Source organism: Sturnira hondurensis, unplaced genomic scaffold (genome assembly GCF_014824575.4).
Source record: "Sturnira hondurensis isolate 20B ecotype Veracruz unplaced genomic scaffold, ASM1482457v3 Scaffold0015739, whole genome shotgun sequence".
In the NCBI taxonomy this organism is placed as follows: Eukaryota; Metazoa; Chordata; class Mammalia; order Chiroptera; family Phyllostomidae; genus Sturnira; species Sturnira hondurensis.
Window position 1 is genome coordinate 430358 of NW_028088370.1, and position 18876 is coordinate 449233.

At 45.7% G+C, this 18876-nt stretch overlaps 1 protein-coding gene across 1 annotated transcript; it reads right to left on the bottom strand.

The window, feature by feature from the left end:
* Nucleotides 1-10034: 10034 nt before the first annotated feature.
* Nucleotides 10035-16679, bottom strand: ZG16 (zymogen granule protein 16). The gene is made up of 4 exons (XM_037065456.1): nt 16474-16679; nt 11468-11529; nt 11188-11320; nt 10035-10375 (listed from the first exon to the last, which is right to left on the bottom strand). Exons 2-4 carry the CDS (start codon nt 11520-11522, stop codon nt 10069-10071), a joined length of 495 nt encoding a protein of 164 aa, XP_036921351.1. The 5' UTR covers nt 11523-11529; nt 16474-16679; the 3' UTR covers nt 10035-10068.
* Between the last annotated feature and the right edge of the window lie 2197 nt (nt 16680-18876).

Genomic DNA, 18876 nt, shown 5'->3' on the forward strand with positions numbered 1-18876 from the left:
GATCTTCGCTTTCTATAGTTTCTTGCCTCAGAAGTTTCGTGCGCTTGTGAGACCGGAGTTCATTTTATGGATTGCGGGACTTGACCTCAGTGCTAGTCAGTGGTGCTTTAACCACCTAACTCCTGGCTGGAGCATGCTTGCTGCATTGTGGACAGTCACGTTGCACTAACCTCTTAGCGGCTAAGCCCAAAGCCGCTAAGTGAGGTGCAGAAGCCCGATGTGCCCCCTTATGTCGCATGTCTGAGCCAAGGAGACCAGCTCAGATGTTCCCTAATTTGTAACTAAGCATTCAACTTGTGGGAGTGAACGGTAAGGAGGTGCTTGGTCTGTTAATTAGTCAACTTCACCCAAGGTCCTATATCCTATAGGTTCAACCGTCTGTTAAGTAGTTCCCTATCCTTTTTGGAAGCTTAACCAGGGAAGATCATCGCAACTTTGAGCTCCTGGTAGGGCCCTGGTTTAGACATGTCCACCCTATTAAAAAACAAAACAAGCCCTGGCTGGTATAGATCAATGGATTGAGCTCGGGCTTGCGAACCACAGGATCGCAGTTTGATTCCCAGTCAGGGCACATGCCTGGGTTGCAGGCCAGTTCCCAGCAGGGGACACGTGAGAGGCAACCATACATTGATATTTCTCTCCCTCTCTTCTTCCCATCCCCTCTAAAGATAAAAACAAAAAACAAAACAAAAAACACGGTGTGGCTGGATTGAGTGCGGGCCTGCGAACCAAGGGGGGGCCTGTGAACCAAGGGGTCATCAGTTTCAGCCCAGGTGCCCAGTAGGGGGCTACAGGATAGGCAACCACACATGATGCTTCTGTCCCTCGCTTTCTCCCTCCCTTCCCTTCTCTCTAAAAATAAATAAATAAAATAAATAAAATCTTTAAAAAATAAATAAGTAAATAAACAATTAAAAAAGAAAAAACACAAATATTAGTCCAGTGGTTTTCATGGCTTTGGAATCCCTTTACATTCTTAAAAATTGAAGCCCCCAAAATCTTTTGTTTATGTGGGTTTTTATCTATCCATGTTTACTGTATTAGTAATTAAAACAAATTTAAAATACTTATTAATGGACTTAAAATTACAGTAACAAGTCTATAGAGATAGAGTAGATTATTAGTTGTCAGAGGATGGTGAGGGGTTGGTGTATTGGGATTATTGTTAATAGGTATGGAGATTCTTTTGGGGGTGATGCTTTGTAATTTGTGCTGACAGTTGCACAGGATAACGAATATACTAAAAACCGCTAAAGAGTACACTTACAAATGGTAAATGCAAGGGGAAAAAACAAATGGCACCTTAGTTTTATTATAAAAATAGTTCTGATGTTGCAGACCCCCTGAAAGTGTTCCAGGGACCTCCGGAATTTCCTGAACCACACTTTGAGAAACACTGACTTAGAGGCTTGGCAGTTTGGTTTTCTCTTGCACTTCAGAAAGGGCTGTTATGTTAGGGTTTTCACATTTTTTGCCAAATATTTGGTAAGATGCCTGCCAGAAACAGTGGGAACAGCATGGGTCAGGGAGTCGGATTTCTAAAGACCCATAGCAGATACAGGGCTTTGCTGCCAGGCCACTGATGGTAGAGATTTAGCCTCTTTGTGCCTCCATTTCCTCAGATTTTAAGAGAGAATAATGGTTGAACACACTTCCTAGGGTTGGTTTAAGGATCTGCATCTGCCTTGTGGAAATTAGGGTTATTGAACATCAAATATTCAAAGAAAATAAGATAATTCAGTCCTGGCCTATGTGGCTCAGTTGGTTGGAACTCTGTCCTGTAGACTGAAAGGTCACTGGTTCATATGGGAGGCCACCAGCTGATGTTTCCCTCTCTCTCCCTCCCTCCCTCTCCTGTTCTCTCTCTCTCTCTCCCACCCCATTGTCCTCTCTAAAAGCAATGGAAAAATGCTCTTGGGTGAAGATAAAAAAAGATGATTCATTTCACAGTGTATTATTTGCTTGTAGTGTGCTAGCCACTGTCCTAGGTGGTAGGGGTATCATGGTGAACAAGGAGATGTACATACTGTCTGTTTTCCTGGAGTTTGTTTTTTGTGGAGACAGGAGTGGGGGAGTGGATGATGGTGACCAACAGTAAACAGAACTTTTAAGGGAAGACTGGGTATCAAGATCTGCATCTGCCTGTTGGAAATTAGGGTAGTTAAACACCTGATATTCAAAGAGAAATAAACTGAAGTGTTTTAAACTTCCGAACTAGACCCTTAAAAAGCAAAGGAGAACAGAGGAAAGTAGAACATAGAGTTTACGTCATCAAAATTGGAAAGATACTAGTGGATGAGGCAGATGATTCTGTTCTGCAAGACCAGGAAGATTAAATGAGGGTGACCCAGGGTGAGAGGTATAGTAGCAGTGATGAAGAAAAAAGTGAGGCTACAAAGAGAGGACCACACTTAAAGGGCCAGGTGGAGAAGGGGTTCTTAGATCAGCTCTTTTCAACCTTTTTCATCTCGTGGCACACGTCAATTAATTATTAAAATTCTGTGGCACACCAAAAATATATTTTGCCGATCTAACCAAAAAATAGAATTTTGATTCATCTGTACCAGACAGCTGTGGTTGTGTTGGCTGTTGTCATTTTTTTATTTGACAATCTAAAAGATAAGAGAGGTCAGTGTCTCTGACTAAATAGTCGGGTATCACATGTTTTAAAAATTCTCATGGCACAGCGGCTGAAAATCCCTGCCTTAGATAATACAGCAGCACAGCTGGCCAGGAAGCTGACACCAGTCTGCCCGGAAGGGCACTGAGGACTAAAGTTAGCTCTGGTGGCTGCTGTGTGGGGACAAGTTTCACATGCCCACTGGAATGACAAGGCTTGCTCTGCAGAATGACGAGGCTTGCTCTGCAGAAGTTGCCTTGAGAAGACAAAAAAGAATAGTATATTAATGTTTAAAACAAAACAAAATATATTCATCTCTAGAGCAAGAATTCTCAAAATGTGATTTGGGGGTCCTTGGCCTCTGAAAAGTTAAAAACTGTTTTCATAATACCAGATGTTATTTCCCTTTCATTCTTACCCTCTCATAAGTGTATGGTGAAGTTTTCAACAGTCTGCATAGTACATAGACACAGTCAGACAGTGGTTGCCTCTTGGGAACTGGGGGCAGGAAGTGACTGGGAAGGGCCCAGAGGGAATTCCCTGGGTGCTGGTAATGTCCTATTTCTTTAAAGAAGTTTGGGTTATACAGGCCTATGTATTTGCCAAAGCATGACATAGTTTTCCAACTGTCTGATCCTCATATTGGAACTTTTTGTAAGATTTTGTTTCTAAGATGTTTGAAAGTCATGGGTGGGTGAAAAATGCCCAGGTTTTGCAATATCAGAAAGACCTGCGTTTAATCCTGACACTGCTACATACTATGTTTATGACTTTGGACAAGTAACAGCTTTTAGCAGAGTACCTGACATGTCATAAACACCTAATAGATATTTATAATGTGACTGAATGAACGATTATTATTTTTCTGACCTCTATTTTTGTACTAAGTCCAAAAAACCTCATTTTAATTTGCTTCATCAAGATTTAGAGGGTTTCTAGGTGAGTTCCCTTTTGATGGCAAACTGAAGCATACAATAGAAAAGATGCTTTTTGTTTGAGTTTTCTTAGTTGTTAAATACTGGGGAATAGTCATGGGTGTAATAAGTTTGGGTGGGGAAGGGGACACAGTAACCTCTGACATCTGCCCTTGTATCTCTCATCTGTCCTACAAATACATCCGCTGCTTTCTGTCTTGGTGACTTCATCTGAAAATGGGAATCATATTACTACTTTCCAACAGGATTGTTATCACAATTAAATGAGGGAGTTTTGAAGAGTACCTGAACTCATGATAGATGCTCACTAAATGTTAGTCACCTCTTCTGTTTTTCATCTCTCCCAATTGTTTTCCCTAAAATAACTGCCCCCACAGAAACATGTATGAATACTAATATAATCTTCCTATCTGAATGATTGATCCTTCCGTGTTCTCTCAAATGCCATATGTTAATAATTGATTTTTATTTGCTATCCCTCCCCAACACACACAAGTCCAAATTCACAACACCAAGGATTGCATACTTTCATTGGCTGGACTTGAATTTATTGGGCCCCAAATGTTTTTAAAATCCATGAATTGTGGTCTAAGAGGAGTCTTCCATGGCTTGCAGAGTTGGGTTCTGTTGGTAATTGTTGTTTAGCGATTGGATCTCAGCTATCTCCTGGATGTCTGTATGAGCTGTGCAGGCTGAGGCTCTCTATTCTGGGGACCGCTCAAGAGGCCTGGCCCTACGTTCCCTTGGCAGGCTTTCTCCCAGCTCCCCTCAGTGGAGGGAGCTGGAGGATCAGTACCAGCCACTGTATGGTCCGCGATGATCCAAGTGAGGAAGTAGTCACGTCAACTGGTTAATTTGATGATGTCCTCTTCTTTTTTTATATAAAGATTTTATTTATTTACTTTCAGAGAGAGGGGAAGGGGGGTGGAGAACGAGAGGGAGGGAAACAGCAGTGTGGGAGAGGTATCCATCTGTCGCCTCACACGCGCCCCCAACTGGGGACCTGGCCCGCAACTCAGGCCTGCACCCAGACCTTGAATCAAATCGGTAATCCTTAGGCTTGCAGGCTGGCACTCAATCCCGCCACACTAGCAGAGGAGGGTCTTTTTTCTGAGAGATTACCTTTCAACTCCAAGTTGTTATCAGGAGAGCTTTGAGCTCCCTTTACAGCTGGTGGCCTTTGGGCCCTTCACTTCCAGCATGATCGGGGCACTCCTTACTCCAGGCGGCCTCAGGCTGCAGCCCTTCCAGACATGCCCGTTTCTGGCCATCACAGGCTGCGGTCTGAGACCTCCATCCCCACACTCACATCCCCACACTCACATCTCACATTCCCTGTAAAACGCTCCACCGCTGGACTATGAGGCCAGTTATTTTTTTAAAGATTTTATTTATTTATCTTTTTTTTAAAAATAGAAGTTTATTTATTTTTTTAAAAGATTTTATTTATTTATCTTTAGAGAGGAAGGAAAGGAGAGAGGGAGAGAAACATCAATGTTTGTTGCCTTTCGTGGGTCCCCTGCTGGGAGTTGGCCTGCAGGGAACTGGCCTGCAACCCAGGCATGTGCCCTGACTGAGAATCGAACCGCGATCCTCTAGTTCGCAGGCCTGTGCTCAATCCACTGTGCTACACCAGCCAGGGCTAAGATTTTATTTATTTATCTTTGGAGGGGAAGGGAAGGAGAGAGGGAGAGAAATATCAATGTATGGTTGCCTCTCCTAAGTCCCCTGCTGGGAACTGGCCTGCGACCCAGGCATGTGCCCTGACTGGGAATCGAACTTCGGTCGTCTGGTTCACAAGCCCATGCTCAATNCTGGACTATGAGGCCAGTTATTTTTTAAAAGATTTTATTTATTTATCTTTTTTTAAAAAATAGAAGTTTATTTATTTTTTTAAAAGATTTTATTTATTTATCTTTAGAGAGGAAGGAAAGGAGAGAGGGAGAGGAACATCAATGTTTGTTGCCTTTCGTGCGTCCCCTGCTGGGAGTTGGCCTGCAGGGAACTGGCCTGCAACCCAGGCATGTGCCCTGACTGGGAATCGAACCTCGATCCTCTAGTTCGCAGGCCTGTGCTCAATCCACTGTGCTACACCAGCCAGGGCTAAGATTTTATTTATTTATCTTTGGAGGGGAAGGGAAGGAGAGAGGGAGAGAAATATCAATGTATGGTTGCCTCTCCTAAGTCCCCTGCTGGGAACTGGCCTGCGACCCAGGCATGTGCCCTGACTGGGAATCGAACTTCGGTCGTCTGGTTCACAAGCCCATGCTCAATCCACTGAGCTACACCAGCCAGGGCAAGGCCAGTTATTTTTATATAGCAATAACTTCCTAGAAGTGTATATTTGGCTAGGCTATAGTATAGGTATAGTATTCAATCAAAACTAATCTATGTTGGGAGGGATTTAGAGGAACCTATATAAAGGATACATGGACAACAACTGAGAAGGGTGGAAATGGGAGGGAGGGGGGAGGATGGGGGGTGGGATGGGATGGGAGTAATAGACAGAAAACTGTACTTGAAAAATAATTAAATAAAAAATTTTGAAAAAAAAACACTAATCTATGTTGCTGTGAAGATATTTTGCAGACATGGTTAGCATCCGCAATCATTCTAAGTAAATATTATCCTGGATAATCTGGTGGACCTCATCCAGTCAGTTGAAAGACTTAAGAGCAAAACTGGTTCTGTACGGTACCACTTTATGTGGAATCTAAAATTGCAAAGTCACACGCATAGATGCAGAGTAGAGTAGTGATTGCCAGGAACTGGGAAGTGCAAGAAATGGAGAGATGCCGGTAAAAGGGTACAGACTTTCATTTATAAGGTAAATTCTGAGGATCTAAGATACAGCATGGTTACTATAGTTGATAATATTGTATTGTATAATTGTAAAGTGAAATTTGCTGAGAGTAGATCCTAAGCTCACCAAACTTTCTAAAGGGTAATTATGTGAGATGGTGGCTGTGTTAATTAATTTGATTGTGAATCCTTTCACAATATATACATATATCAAATTATGTTGTATACTTAAACATATTACAATTTTATTTGTTAATTATACTTCAATAAAGCTTGGAAAAAATTTTTAAAAACTGAAGTTACTACAGTATAAATTTTGATAACCTAACAAATTAATTTGCAGGGGGGAAAGAGCAAAACTGAAGTTCCTGGCAGGGGGATTTTCAGAAACTCTGGACTGCCAGCCTGCCCTACAGAGTTCAGACTCACCTAGCCAGCCTCTACAGTTGCAGAAGCCAGTTCTTTGCAATAAATGTTTTTACGTACATATGTACATATATCTCCTACTGGTCCTTTCTCATAAAATCTGACTGATACAGCCAGTAGCTTTACTAATTTAATTAAACAAGTAGCCCAGGCTGGTGTGGCTCAGTGGATTGAGTGCCAGCCTGTGAACCAAAGGGTTGCCAGTTCGATTCCCAGTCAGGGCACATGCCTGGGTTGCAGGCCAGGTCTCCACATGGGGGCATGTGAGAGGCAACTGATTGATGTATCTCTTGCACATCCACACATTGATGTTTCTTTCCCTCTCTTTCTTCCTCCTTTCCCTTCTCTCGAAAAATAAATAAACACAATCTTTAAACAAGTAAAGGTTAGGTATTAACTCCTTCAAGTTTTACTCTATACCCACTCCCCATGCAAACTAACCTATACCTTCACTCATTTGTTTTATTCCTTTTTTCTTAAAGTTTCCTGCTCCAATAACTTTACAACCTTCTCTCCAGTCACTTCTGAAACTTTGTTCCATCAGTTATCTCCTCTTTCCTGAATCTTCAGCCTCCTCCTCTACTTTGTCTTTCTTCATCACATAAGCATGCTGATGTCTCTCTGTCTAGAAAAAAAAACCTCCTTCCTTACAGCCTTCCTAACTATAACTTGCCTATTTTTTGGCTTATTAGAGCCAAACTTATTCAACTCTTGCGGCCTGCATTTCCTATTCATTCCTTAACCAATTGCAGCCTGGCTCCAGCTACCCTCAATCTACTGAAACTTTGTCAAGATAATTAATGACCTGATTGTCAAAGCCAAGGAAACTGAAGTTTGTCCTTCTGTTGACTTAGTGACATTAACCACCCCTTGAAATGTACCTCTTGCCTTCTGGTGCATCATTCCTCATTCCCTTTACCTCCAAGACCACTACACTTTTCATTTCCTTAACTGATTTTTCTTCTTTGGACCAAAAATTAAAAGTTGATATCCCCCAATCCTCTGACTTCAGTTTTCTCATTTTAATGCCCATGGTTTCCCCGGAGACTCCTTCCACAGTCACCACTTGAACTTTATTACCTATGTGCTGATGACTCCCAAACCAAAGAGCTTTATTCCCAAATATCCCTCTGCCTAATGTTGGATCTCAACCAGGGTGTATGACAGATTCATCAAAATGAAACAGGTCCAAAAGGTAATTAATTTTTTCCTTTGTGTCCCCCTATCTCAGAAAATATCCCTCTCTTCCCAGCTGCCCAAGCTACAGATACGGTAGTTCTCCTAGACTCTCTTCCTTCACTCACCCTCATTCTTTCAGTTATCAAGTTCTTCTGAGTCTACTCTCCCCCTTAAATCACTCAAATTCTTAACTTTTTCCTTCTTCCTTCCTTATATTACTGCCTTTGTAAAGACATTTCATCATTTTTTTAAAGATTTTATTGATTTATTTTTTAGGGAGGGGAAGGGAGGGAAAGGAGAGGGAACCATCAAACAGGTGGCTGTCTCTCACACGCCCCCTACTGGGGACCTGGCATACAACCCAGGCATGTGCCCTGACCTGAGATTGGACATAGGACCTTGGCATATCAGGACACCACTCTAACCAACTGAGCTACCCGGCCAGGGCTGGCATGCTCTTTTTTTGAGGAAGGTGTTGGCAGCATAGAAGCTGTGAGGAAGTGGTGGCCTTCTAAGGAAGGAACCCCAGTTCTTTTTTTTTTGGCTTTCTTATTTTCCCCCAATTTTTTATTTAATTATTTTTCAAGCACAGTTTTCTGTCTATTACTCCCATCCCATCCCACCCCCGTGCTCCCCCCTCCCTCCCATTTCCACCCTTCTCAGTTGTTGTCCATGTATCCCTTATATACGTTCCTCTAATTCCCTCCCCTCTCCCCCCTGGTCACTTTCAGCCTGTTCTCTATTTCAGTGTCTTTGGTTATATTTTGCTTGCTTGTTTGTTTTGTTGTTTAGCTTCCTGTTAAAGGTGAGATCATATGGTATTTGTCCTTCAACACCTGTCTTATTTCACTCAGCATAATGCTTTCCAGTTCCATCCATGATGATGCAAAAGGTAGGAGCTCCTTCTTTCTTTCTGCAGCATAAAATTCCATTGTGTATATGTACCATAGTTTTTTGATCCATTCATTTACTGACGGGCACCTAGGTTGCTTCCAACTCTTGGCTATTGTAAATTGTGCTGCTATGAACATTGGGGTGCATAGGTTCTTTGGGATTGGTGTTTTAGGGTTCTTAGGATACAATCCTGCAGTGGAATTGCTGGGTCAAAAGGCAAGTCCAATTTTAGTTTTCTGAGAAAATTCCATACTGTTTTCCATAATGGTTGTACCAGTCTGCAATCCCACCCACAGTGGACCAGAGTCCCCTTTTCCCCACACCCTCTCCAACATTTGTTGTTTATTGCTTTGTTTATGATAGCCATTCTCACCGGTGTAAAGTGGTATCTCATTGTGGTTTTAATTTGCATCTCTCTGATAGCAAGCGATACTGAGCATCTCTTCATGTGTCTCTGGATCCTCTGTATGTCCTCCTTGCAGAAGTGTCTGTTCAAGTCCTTTCCCCATTTTTTAATTGGGAACCCAGTTCTGAGAGAGCTAAGCAGGGATACCAAAGCTTATGGGTAAAGGTGGGGAGGAACTAGGCTGGGATAATAGGCAGAGTCCTTGACACACTAGGGTAAACTTTGGGAATCAGGTGGGTTCTGGGAAAGAACAAAGGATAATGGTCCAGGCCACCCATATAGAGTGAGTGGGTTAAGGTCAAGAGAGTGAGGTGACAGCCTTGGGGAAGAGGTGCTTTCTCAAGGGGAAGGGAGGACAAGGGGAGAGAGGGCTGGAGAGTGGGAAATGTTGGCTTTGGGCAGTAAGCCACAATGAGGCCTTACCCTCAGCCTCGGAACTCCAATTTGGGTAAATACTGTCAGGAGCCATCCTTGAAAAATGAGTTGGTGCAAATCAGAATCTTACCTCCTTTTGATAAATAATGAAGAGAAGCCCAGGACTTTAACACCTTTCCCTCGTCCTCCCATACTCATTCTGCCCCAGATTGAAATCCTACAGATAGCCAAGAGTGAGATTCACACATCCATACCCAGAGTCAGGAGATGCATCCCAGCTGGAGACACCCACATACACACTAGCTTTAGCCATGCCCTTTTATTTTTTTAATTGAGCCTTGTGGATGGGGTTGATGGTAAGGGGGTTCTCCCACCCCCCACTGCATTGCCCCCCCACTGCATTGCCCCCCCACCTAGTAGGATGCTGGGGCTCAGCATCCACTGGGGTAGGTGTCCCAGTGCAGGCCAATGGCATTTATAAGGGCGCCAGATCGGCCACTGATGAATCGAAGCACAGTGTTGGGGTACAAGGGGACAGCATTGAAACTTGTGCCTTTGTCCGTCCCAAAAGGTAGGTAGCGGCCCTTGTCAGTCACGAAGACCAGCTTCCTCAGATAGTACTTGTACTTGCCAGACACCTGGATCACTGATTCCCCAGGGTGCAGAAAGATCTCCTCCATGTCTCCCCAGGTGCCACCCACATAGTCACTCCACACCTTGCCATAGCGCACCTGGAGACTGGGGACAGGGTGAGGACGGAAGAAAGGGAGACACTGAGTAGGGTGATCAGAACCCAGGACCTCTTGGCCTACACACTGAGACCTTCAAACTGGTGACAGGGATGATATGTCTCCTGCCAGTCCCACAGTATGTGAGGGCTGGGTGAACCCTTGGAGATCATATGGGGAACTTCAACTCCTCACGTTGACCACAAACAGGATCACAGAGGGAACACAACTTGTCCAGAGTCACCTAGACAGTAAGTGTCAGAGCTGGAGCTTGAGGACTAGACTCCCACCTGCCCCCCTCAAAAGACACAAAGCAATTTTTCAAATATCTGAAAGGCTCTCATGAGGGAAAAGACTGAACATCCAGGATCAGAAGGATGCAGGTTTTGAGAGAGTCATCATGCAAAGACAGGGGATGCCAGAGGGGAATTAAACCTTGAATGGGGCCCTGGCCAGCTAGCTCAGTTGGTTAGAGCATCGACCTGATACACCAAAGTTGTGGGTTCAATCCCCGGTCAGGGCACATACAAGAAAGCAACCAATACATACATAAATAACTAGAACAACAAATTGATATCTCTCTCCCTCCATCTCAACCCAATGAATAAACATAAATAAACCTTGGATGGGGGCCAAGGTCACTCATGTTTGGGTTACAGAGGTTTTAGTAGTGCAGGTGTCCATCCCAGCCTCTAACAACTTCCACCTGCTGTGTCATCCCTGGGTCTTGTTCATTGAAATGGCTGTGACCCAAAGTGACTGAGAACTTCCCAGTGAATGAAATCCTAGGTTCCCCAATCACAGAAATTCAAAGAATCTTACCCTACGATGAAGTGTCTGTTGACTCGGACACGGATGGCAGTGATGGGACCGTCCATCTGGTTGCCAGAATGAGAGAACCGTTCTCCACCACCACCTCCGTACTCTCCATTGTAGGAGGAGGACCTAGCCTGAACTGTTGGAGACAGAAATGCCCTGAGAGCTCAGTTTCTCCCGACCTCCCGACCATCCCTATACCCGCCACAACTCAATTCCCATCGCGCCTCTGAGAGCCGTGGCCACCAGCAGTGACCCTGGTACTGGGCTCCTGGTTCTTACTTACTGGCATTGGCATAGGCGGATGTACAAAGAAGGGCAAGAAGAGTGATCCTAAACATTCTGGAGCTGGAATGGGAAGGAAGGAGAAAGTGAAGATTTACCCTTTCCCTTGGGGCTTTATCCAAGTATCTCTGACCTCCAGTTGAGACTCAGGCTTCTTGGTTCTTCAAGTCAGATCTAGCCCACCTAGTCTAGGGCTTTGAAAGAGTTGTCCATGGCCTCCAGTCCTGTTCCTCGCAGGTACCCCAGCTGTGTCCTTAACCTCTCTACCTCTCCCTGGTCTACCTGAGCCAACCTCCCTCTTCTGTCCCAAGCCCTAACACTCTCTCTGAATTAAACTGTGTCAAGCCCTGCTCTCTCCTGTCACAATGTAGGAAAGGACTTTTCTAAAGAAAAAGCAGAGCCCTGACTGGTGTGGCTCAGTCAGTGGGGTGGAGTCCCACAAAGTGAAAGGTCTCTGGTTTGATTCCCGTTCAGGGAACATGCCTGGATTTTGGGTTTGGGGTGCATATGAGGGGCAGCCAGTCAGTGTTTCTCTCCCTCTCTTCCTCCCTCCAATCCCCTCTCCCTAAAAATAAGTTTAAAATTTAAAAAATAAAAATAAAGCCCTGGCTAGTGTAGCTCAGTGGATTGAGCTCGGTCCTGAGAAACAAACAACCGCGGTTCGATTCCCAGTCAGGGCACATGCCTGGGCTGCAGGCCAGTTCCGAGCAGGGGACCCATGAGAGGCAACCATACATTGGTATTTCTCTCCCTCTCTCCTTCCATTCCCCTCTAAGGATAAATAAAATAAAGTCTTTAATAAAATAAAATAAAATAAAATGAAATGAAAAAGTGGAGGAAATCATAAAAATGGTTGGGTCTACCAAACCACGAATCTGAGAAAACCTAACTAAAGTCCACCTCTGGTAGATTGGCCTGGCTTATGGGGCGTCTGGGGCATAGTTTAAATTCCTACCTTCACCCTGGTCTAAGAAGGAAAAGAGCATTTTAGAGGTGTGTCTCCGTGTCACCTGGGGAGTGAAGGCAGTGACAGAGGAGACTATGTCAACCCTACCTTCTAAGCAGGTCTGGTGGAGGTGGGATAGACTGAGAAGCTGTAGGATTTGGGACCAGCTTAAGATACTAGATCCCAGGTACCTGGTCTATTTGTCATAACTCCCCCTCCATTAACACATAATTGGCCATATCTATCCCCTGAGCATCCCAAGTGTCTCCAGTCCTTCAGCTGAGACCCAGATATTGATGTACCTATGTCTAGCTCAGATCCAGATGCCCCAGTTAACTGACACGCAGGTCTCTCACCTCCCGTCCAGTCCAGGCAGGCTCTTCTCCCACTCAGCTTGAATTCCCCTAACTCAAATCCCGGCATCCTGTCCCCCTTAGTTCAGGCCTCTGCCACCCCTCACCTGGCAGTTTCAGGCACAAAGTAAGTCCCCAGAATCTGCCAGGTCTTTTATACCATGCCTAAGCCTTCCCCCCACTCCTTATCGTGTGAACCTTGCCTCCTGGGCAAACATGATTAATCTCTTAGGGTCAGTTGTCAGGCAGGGTCTAGAACATTCTATCCTCCCCTCCTCCCAGGGGTTACAGGTGGCAGGGTGGGGTCCACTCAGGAGGAGCAGAATAAACCTGAGAAAAGGTCTCCAAGCAAATAACCAACAGCTTTCAATGGGCACATTTACTAATTACCTCTGGGTGTAGCCTGAGGTTCTCTCTCTTCTATTGAATGTTTGCAGGTGCTCTCATCTGCAATCTGTCATCTTTAGGGATGACATTGCCCTCTCCTGCCATTTGAAATACCAATTTTCCTAGAAAGGAATTACACTGTCCACATCTTATACTCAGGGGGGCCTGCTATTTGCCAGACAACTTTTTCTCTCTATCCTGATATTTTATATGAAAAAAAAAATGAAGCATACAGAAAAGTTGGAAGAATTGTACAGTAAGTACCATATACACACCATGTACATTTTAGCACGGTTGGATTTTGCTGCACGTGCTTTTTTACCACCCCCCCCCATCCATCCTTAAACTTTCGGACCCTTCACAATCATTTTCTTTCTGAGAAGGGGGACTTGGGACCGCAGGTGGACACTGAGCACCTGCAGGTCCCCTTCCGGGAACTCAGAGTCAGCCCAGTGTGCACACAGGAAGGAAGCTGAGGGACTGAGAGTAAACACGTCCTCCTGCTGACACAGTCTGGGCTTAAGGCCCTCCAGACCCCTACGGCTATAGCCCTGGGGCTGTACACTGACTACACAGAACAGTTGTTCCTTTCAGTAGGCCTTAAACTTCCCCAGGTTGATATCACAGATTTCTTGTCTTCTCAGGTCCTTCTCTGCCAAGATCGATTCCCCTCTACCCCAAGTCCCTAGGACCAGCCCCTGAGTTCTGCTTCATGATCCCTCTAGGGTTGGGCCTCCAACCCTGAGTCAGAGAGAAGGATGGCACCTTAGTTTTCAATGACCATTATCAGGGCATTCAGAACACCCCACCCCTTACAAGCTCTCCACCTGGGACTGAGCACTCCTCCAAGGAAACAGAGGGAACCTCACCTTGTAGAGCTGGAAACAGAGTGAGGATCTGGCAGGGAGACTCGGGTGCCAGGAGGACAGCCAGGGATGCCACGTCTGAGCTCTCCTCCCCAACCTTCTCCAAGTCCACGGTAGGTGTGTCCCGGTGACACAACTTCTGCCTCATTCCAGCCATTCTGCTCCGTATGTCCCTGACCTCTCTGTTTGTCTTTCATTCCCAATTCTCTCGGGTTAAACCTAAAACTTAACTTCTGTGGCTGAAAACCGTTTTCAAAGAACGTTTATTGAGCAATATACTAATCAGAACAGGACCAGGTGCTGGGGCATGAACTACCCGCAGCAGGGCTAGATGGAGAAGGCAGCATGTCCACTGTGCTGGAGTTAGAGGGATCTTTTATGCATTATGTTTTGGGGAAGGAAGATGTAAGTTGTTTTTGAAAGAATTTACACTAGCTATAGACAAGAGGGGTTGGAAAAAGGTAAAGGGGGGCAGTTCCAGGGTATGAGCACAGTCCTTAAGGCAACAACCTGAAAGTTCATGCATATTCCTGCTGTGGTGTCCGTGGTGGGCTCATGCACGCCTGGAGCTTGATCCAAAGCTCTAACACACACCCAAGGATGTGAGCAGTCTTTTGCTCATTGGCCCACAGCTATTAACTGGTTAATTATTCTTGCCTCTTTCTCTTACTCTCCTGCCCACTGTAACTTAATTTAGGAGGTTTCAGAATTTTTTTCTTGTTAAGGCATTTCCCTTTTTGTCTTGATCTTCCTCCACATCTCCTGTTCTGAGGTTTTTTCTTTAAATTTCCTCTCTCCATACCTTTCCCTTCTGCCTCTTCTCTTCTTTGTTTTTCCATCTCTTCCCAGCTCTTTCTCTCTCTCCTCTCTGTCCTCCTCACCATTGTCCATCTCAACTTTTCTTCTTAGGAGCATATCACACAGTATGTGACCAAAGTCAGAAAATAAATGATGTCCGCTCAGAGAGATCCAACGTAAATACCATGGGAGAATGTTCTTGTATTTCCATGCATGACACATCAGAGACCCTCAGGACACTAGCTCCCACAGTGTCATAGGTTCTCTCTGGCTCACTGACCCCACCTATGCAGAGATCCAGAGTGTCCCCCAGGCCTGCAGACTGGTCCCTGGGTTCCCTAAGACAAGCCTCCATGCTGTAGACCGCTCTGCCTGGTTCTAGGAATTGTATCTCGACCCCTTGTGGCTAAGGGCGAGGGACGACCTTTGGAATGCAAGCTGCAGGGGACAAAGCTTGTCTCTGGTAGCAAACGCTGCCTCAGTTTCCTCTCCCTGCCCCCAAAGCTTGGTCAGAAGTCAATGACGGGTAAGACCCCTCACAATGGGGGGGGGGGGCAACCTAAGCCAGACTTGATCACTTGAGAGGCCTTCATGGAAGGACTCTGGGGCTGCAACAAAGAGCAATGGACTTTCACCCCCCTCCCCCGCTCTTTGACATAGCTGAGTCCCCATGTTCTCTGGGAGAAGTGCTTCCTGGCTCTAATCCCCTTGAGCCTGAATACCTGATGGGGAGAGGTGCAGCTCCTTGCCTTGCTAGAGTGTGTCCTGGGGAAAAATCTGGCATCACAAAGACTTCCTGATAAATCTGTGAAATCTGCTCTGCTGAGAGTGCAGTCACTCATATGTTAAGGGTTCGAGTGGGAAATCCTAAAACTCTGTTCCTGACAGAGTTTTTTTTACTCGGAAGCCCTCAGATTTCTTTGAAATGTTATCTACTGTTTGATCCTTGCCGCCCGGTATTTCTGTATATTACAACCCAATAAAAGGCCCTGGAGGAGGGGGCTGGGGGCCTTTCTCTCCTCGGAGAAACTGGCTTGCTGCTGGCCTTTTTCCCCTGAGAAACTGGCCACTGCTCACTTCTCCTCCCCAAGCAGATCACATCAGGTCTCGGCCATATTTGCTCTCATCCGTGGCACATGGGGGGACTTGCGAGGAAAGTCGCCCCCACACCTCCAGTCCCCTCTACAGAGTGCAAGAGTTGCCTTTCCTGTGATGGAAGGAGTCTCAGGGTTCATTCTCTGTGGGACCCAGAGACGAGGAAGGCCACCACGTAGCTAACACTGTGCACCTAGCGTTTGCTCAGATGCACTGCCCGAAGAGCCAGAAGGGAGAAGGTAAAGGCAGTGGGACCCCAGGCCCCGCTCTGCTTCCACCTCATCAGCCCCAGCTTGATCTGTTTCACATTTAACCCATATGCCAGCTGGGAGTCCACCTGCGCTTAACATCCAGATGAAGTTGCCTTAAACCTCACCCCACCCCCAGTCCTATATGTAGTGAAAGTGCAAGCTCTCCCAAAGCTTCCTGCTATCTCAACTGTCTTGTGGTGTCTGCCTCCCTGGCAAAGCAACTCACTCAATACACTTTACAGAGCATCTATGTTGGAGGCATCATTCTAGATGCTGGACAGATAGCACGAAGGAAGAGGGTCAAATGCTACCTGCCGGGAACTTGCCCTCCAGTGTGGGCAATCTGACAGATGAGCAACTGCGTTACTGCACGACATGTGCTACGAAGAAACAAGCAAAGCAGAGGGAGAGCGTGAGGAGGGATGGAGAGGCTGTTCCTCTGCTGGGGGCCCTCTGCTCAGGTAACATTTGTGAAGAGATCTGATTGAAATGATGGAGAGAAACACAGATATTTGGGTGAAGGTAGACCAGGGAGAATGGACAAGCACCAAAGATGTAAGCAGGAAGTGTGTGGGATGAAGTCAGAAACAGCAGGGAAGGCAGGGTGGCTGGAGTAGGTGAGAGAAGCCTGTCGGAGGTGAGGTCTGGGCAGCAGCCCCGGTGGGGGGTCAGCCGGGGCAGAGCGGTCAGGGCCTGGGAGGCCTCTGTCAGGAGTTTGAGCTTCTGAGAGTGAGGGGAGGCATTGAAGGTTTTTGCCTTTTCAAAGGATTACCTACTCTGAGTTTTGATAAAGGAAGAATGGACTGGAGGGTGGGTAACCGCGGAAGTGGGAGGCCATAGCAGGAGCCACGTGGATATTTCCTCGTTTCACTGGGTCCCTCTTTCCTGCCCTCCTGGACTGTCTGAGAGCTACTCCTTCTCTGAGACAAAGCAGCTTTTTCCTCTTCTTAAAGTCTTGGTGTGAATTCAGACCCCAAAGTGACAATCTGCCCCTTTATCTCCATCAAGGATTTCTCAAAAAATATTTCCAAACAATGTCATGTATGCTTCCTGTTAATCTCCACAGAAGTTCTCTACCTCCTCACTCATACATTGGGCCTTCATGGCGGTTTCACCTGAATGAAGGATTTTACCACAGAAACAAGTGTGAACGCTGCTTTTCTGTTCACCCTCACTGTTCCAATGAACAGTGAGCAGAAGTGATTTCACCAAATTGCACACTGGGTCCCTCCACCCCCTACCTGTGTGCCCTGGGCCCCAAAGCCAGTCCCTGCCCTTTGCTCACCCTACTCCAGCGCCTAAAAGACTCTCCTCCTCCTGCTCACCCAGTATCTTTACTCTCAGGATATTCCACCCGTACCACCACCACCACCCCCTTATACCCACCAAGCAGCCTTCTCTAACAAACTCCCTGGGTCCCTTCCTTCCCAGCACCTCCACTTCAAACAGAATTCATTATTCCTTTCTTTGGTCTCCTTCCCACATCACTAACCTGGTTCTACTTACCCTGCACTGTAATTTGTCTGTTTACATGGAAGCCTCCTACTAAATCTGAACACATTCTTCTTTTTAAAAAATTATTGATTGATTGATTTTAGAGAGAGGGGAGAGAGAGAGAAAACACCAGTTTTTTGTTCCTTTTATTTATACATCGGTCAATTCTTGTATGTGCTCTGACTGGGAATCTAATTTTCAACCTTGGTGTTTCAGGATGACACTCTCACTAACCGAGCTACTGGGCTGGGGCCCGAGCACATTCTGAAGCAGGACTATCTTATCCATCTCTGAATCTCTGAATTCCCAGCTCCTGCGTCTCAGCTGGCACACAGCCGGTGCACCACAAATGACTATCAAATGCCCAGGGTGCAGCGAGACTTCTATTACATGGTCCTCCTCTGTCTTTTCACACATCTGCATCTCTCTTCCTGCAGGGTTGTTTTTGGGTTTTCTTTAGTTTCTTATTTTCAATTCCTCTGGAGAAACTCTGTATTTAGAAGAATACTGGACATTGTCCTGGCTGGTGTGGCTCAGTGGATTGAGACCAGACTGCGAACTGCAGGGTTTGATTTCCAGTCACAGCACATGCCCGGGTCGCAGGCCAGGCCCCCTGGTTGTGGGTGTGTGAAAGGCAACCAATCAAAGCATCTCTCGCACACCGATGTTTCGCTCCTTCTCTTCCTCCATCGCTTCCTGTCTCTCTAAAAATAAAGAAATAAAATCTTTTAACAAAGGAGTATTGGACATAAAGACAGAATTCCAGGTTGAGGTCTATCCAACACTTCTTAGCTGCGTGAACTCATAGAAGTCACTTCATTCTCTGGAGCCTGTATTTCTGCATTTGTAAAATGAGAAAAAGAAGTCTCAAGATCAACCAAATTCTTCAAGGACAATGTTTTTTAAACTGTAGGTCTTAACCTGCTAGTGGGCCATGAAATCAACTTAACAGCTCAATACCAGGATATTTTAAAAGAAAACAAGAGAGCCTACATGCGACAAGGCTAAATATTGTTGCAGGTAAATGCTGTGTACTGTTGTACTGGCCCACAGCACAACATGTGATTTCCTGTTGTGAACTGCAGCTTAAGAAAAACCAAAACCTTGAAGATAACAAGAGCTCTACTACTCTGAGGGTAAGGTTATTTATAAACCAGCACTCAGTTGGAAACTGTCAGGCCAGTGGTGGCTGGGACGTCTCCAGGGCAGTAACTAGAGCC

Coding starts and splice junctions, on each gene's coding strand:
- ZG16 (XM_037065456.1), bottom strand. CDS start 11,522: ATGTTTAGGATCACTCTTCTTGCCCTTCTTTGTACATCCGCCTATGCC. Junction 11,321..11,467: donor ATCCGCCTATGCCAATGCCA/GTAAGTAAGAAC, acceptor TGTCTCCAACAG/TTCAGGCTAGGTCCTCCTCC. Junction 10,376..11,187: donor AACAGACACTTCATCGTAGG/GTAAGATTCTTT, acceptor CCCTGTCCCCAG/TCTCCAGGTGCGCTATGGCA.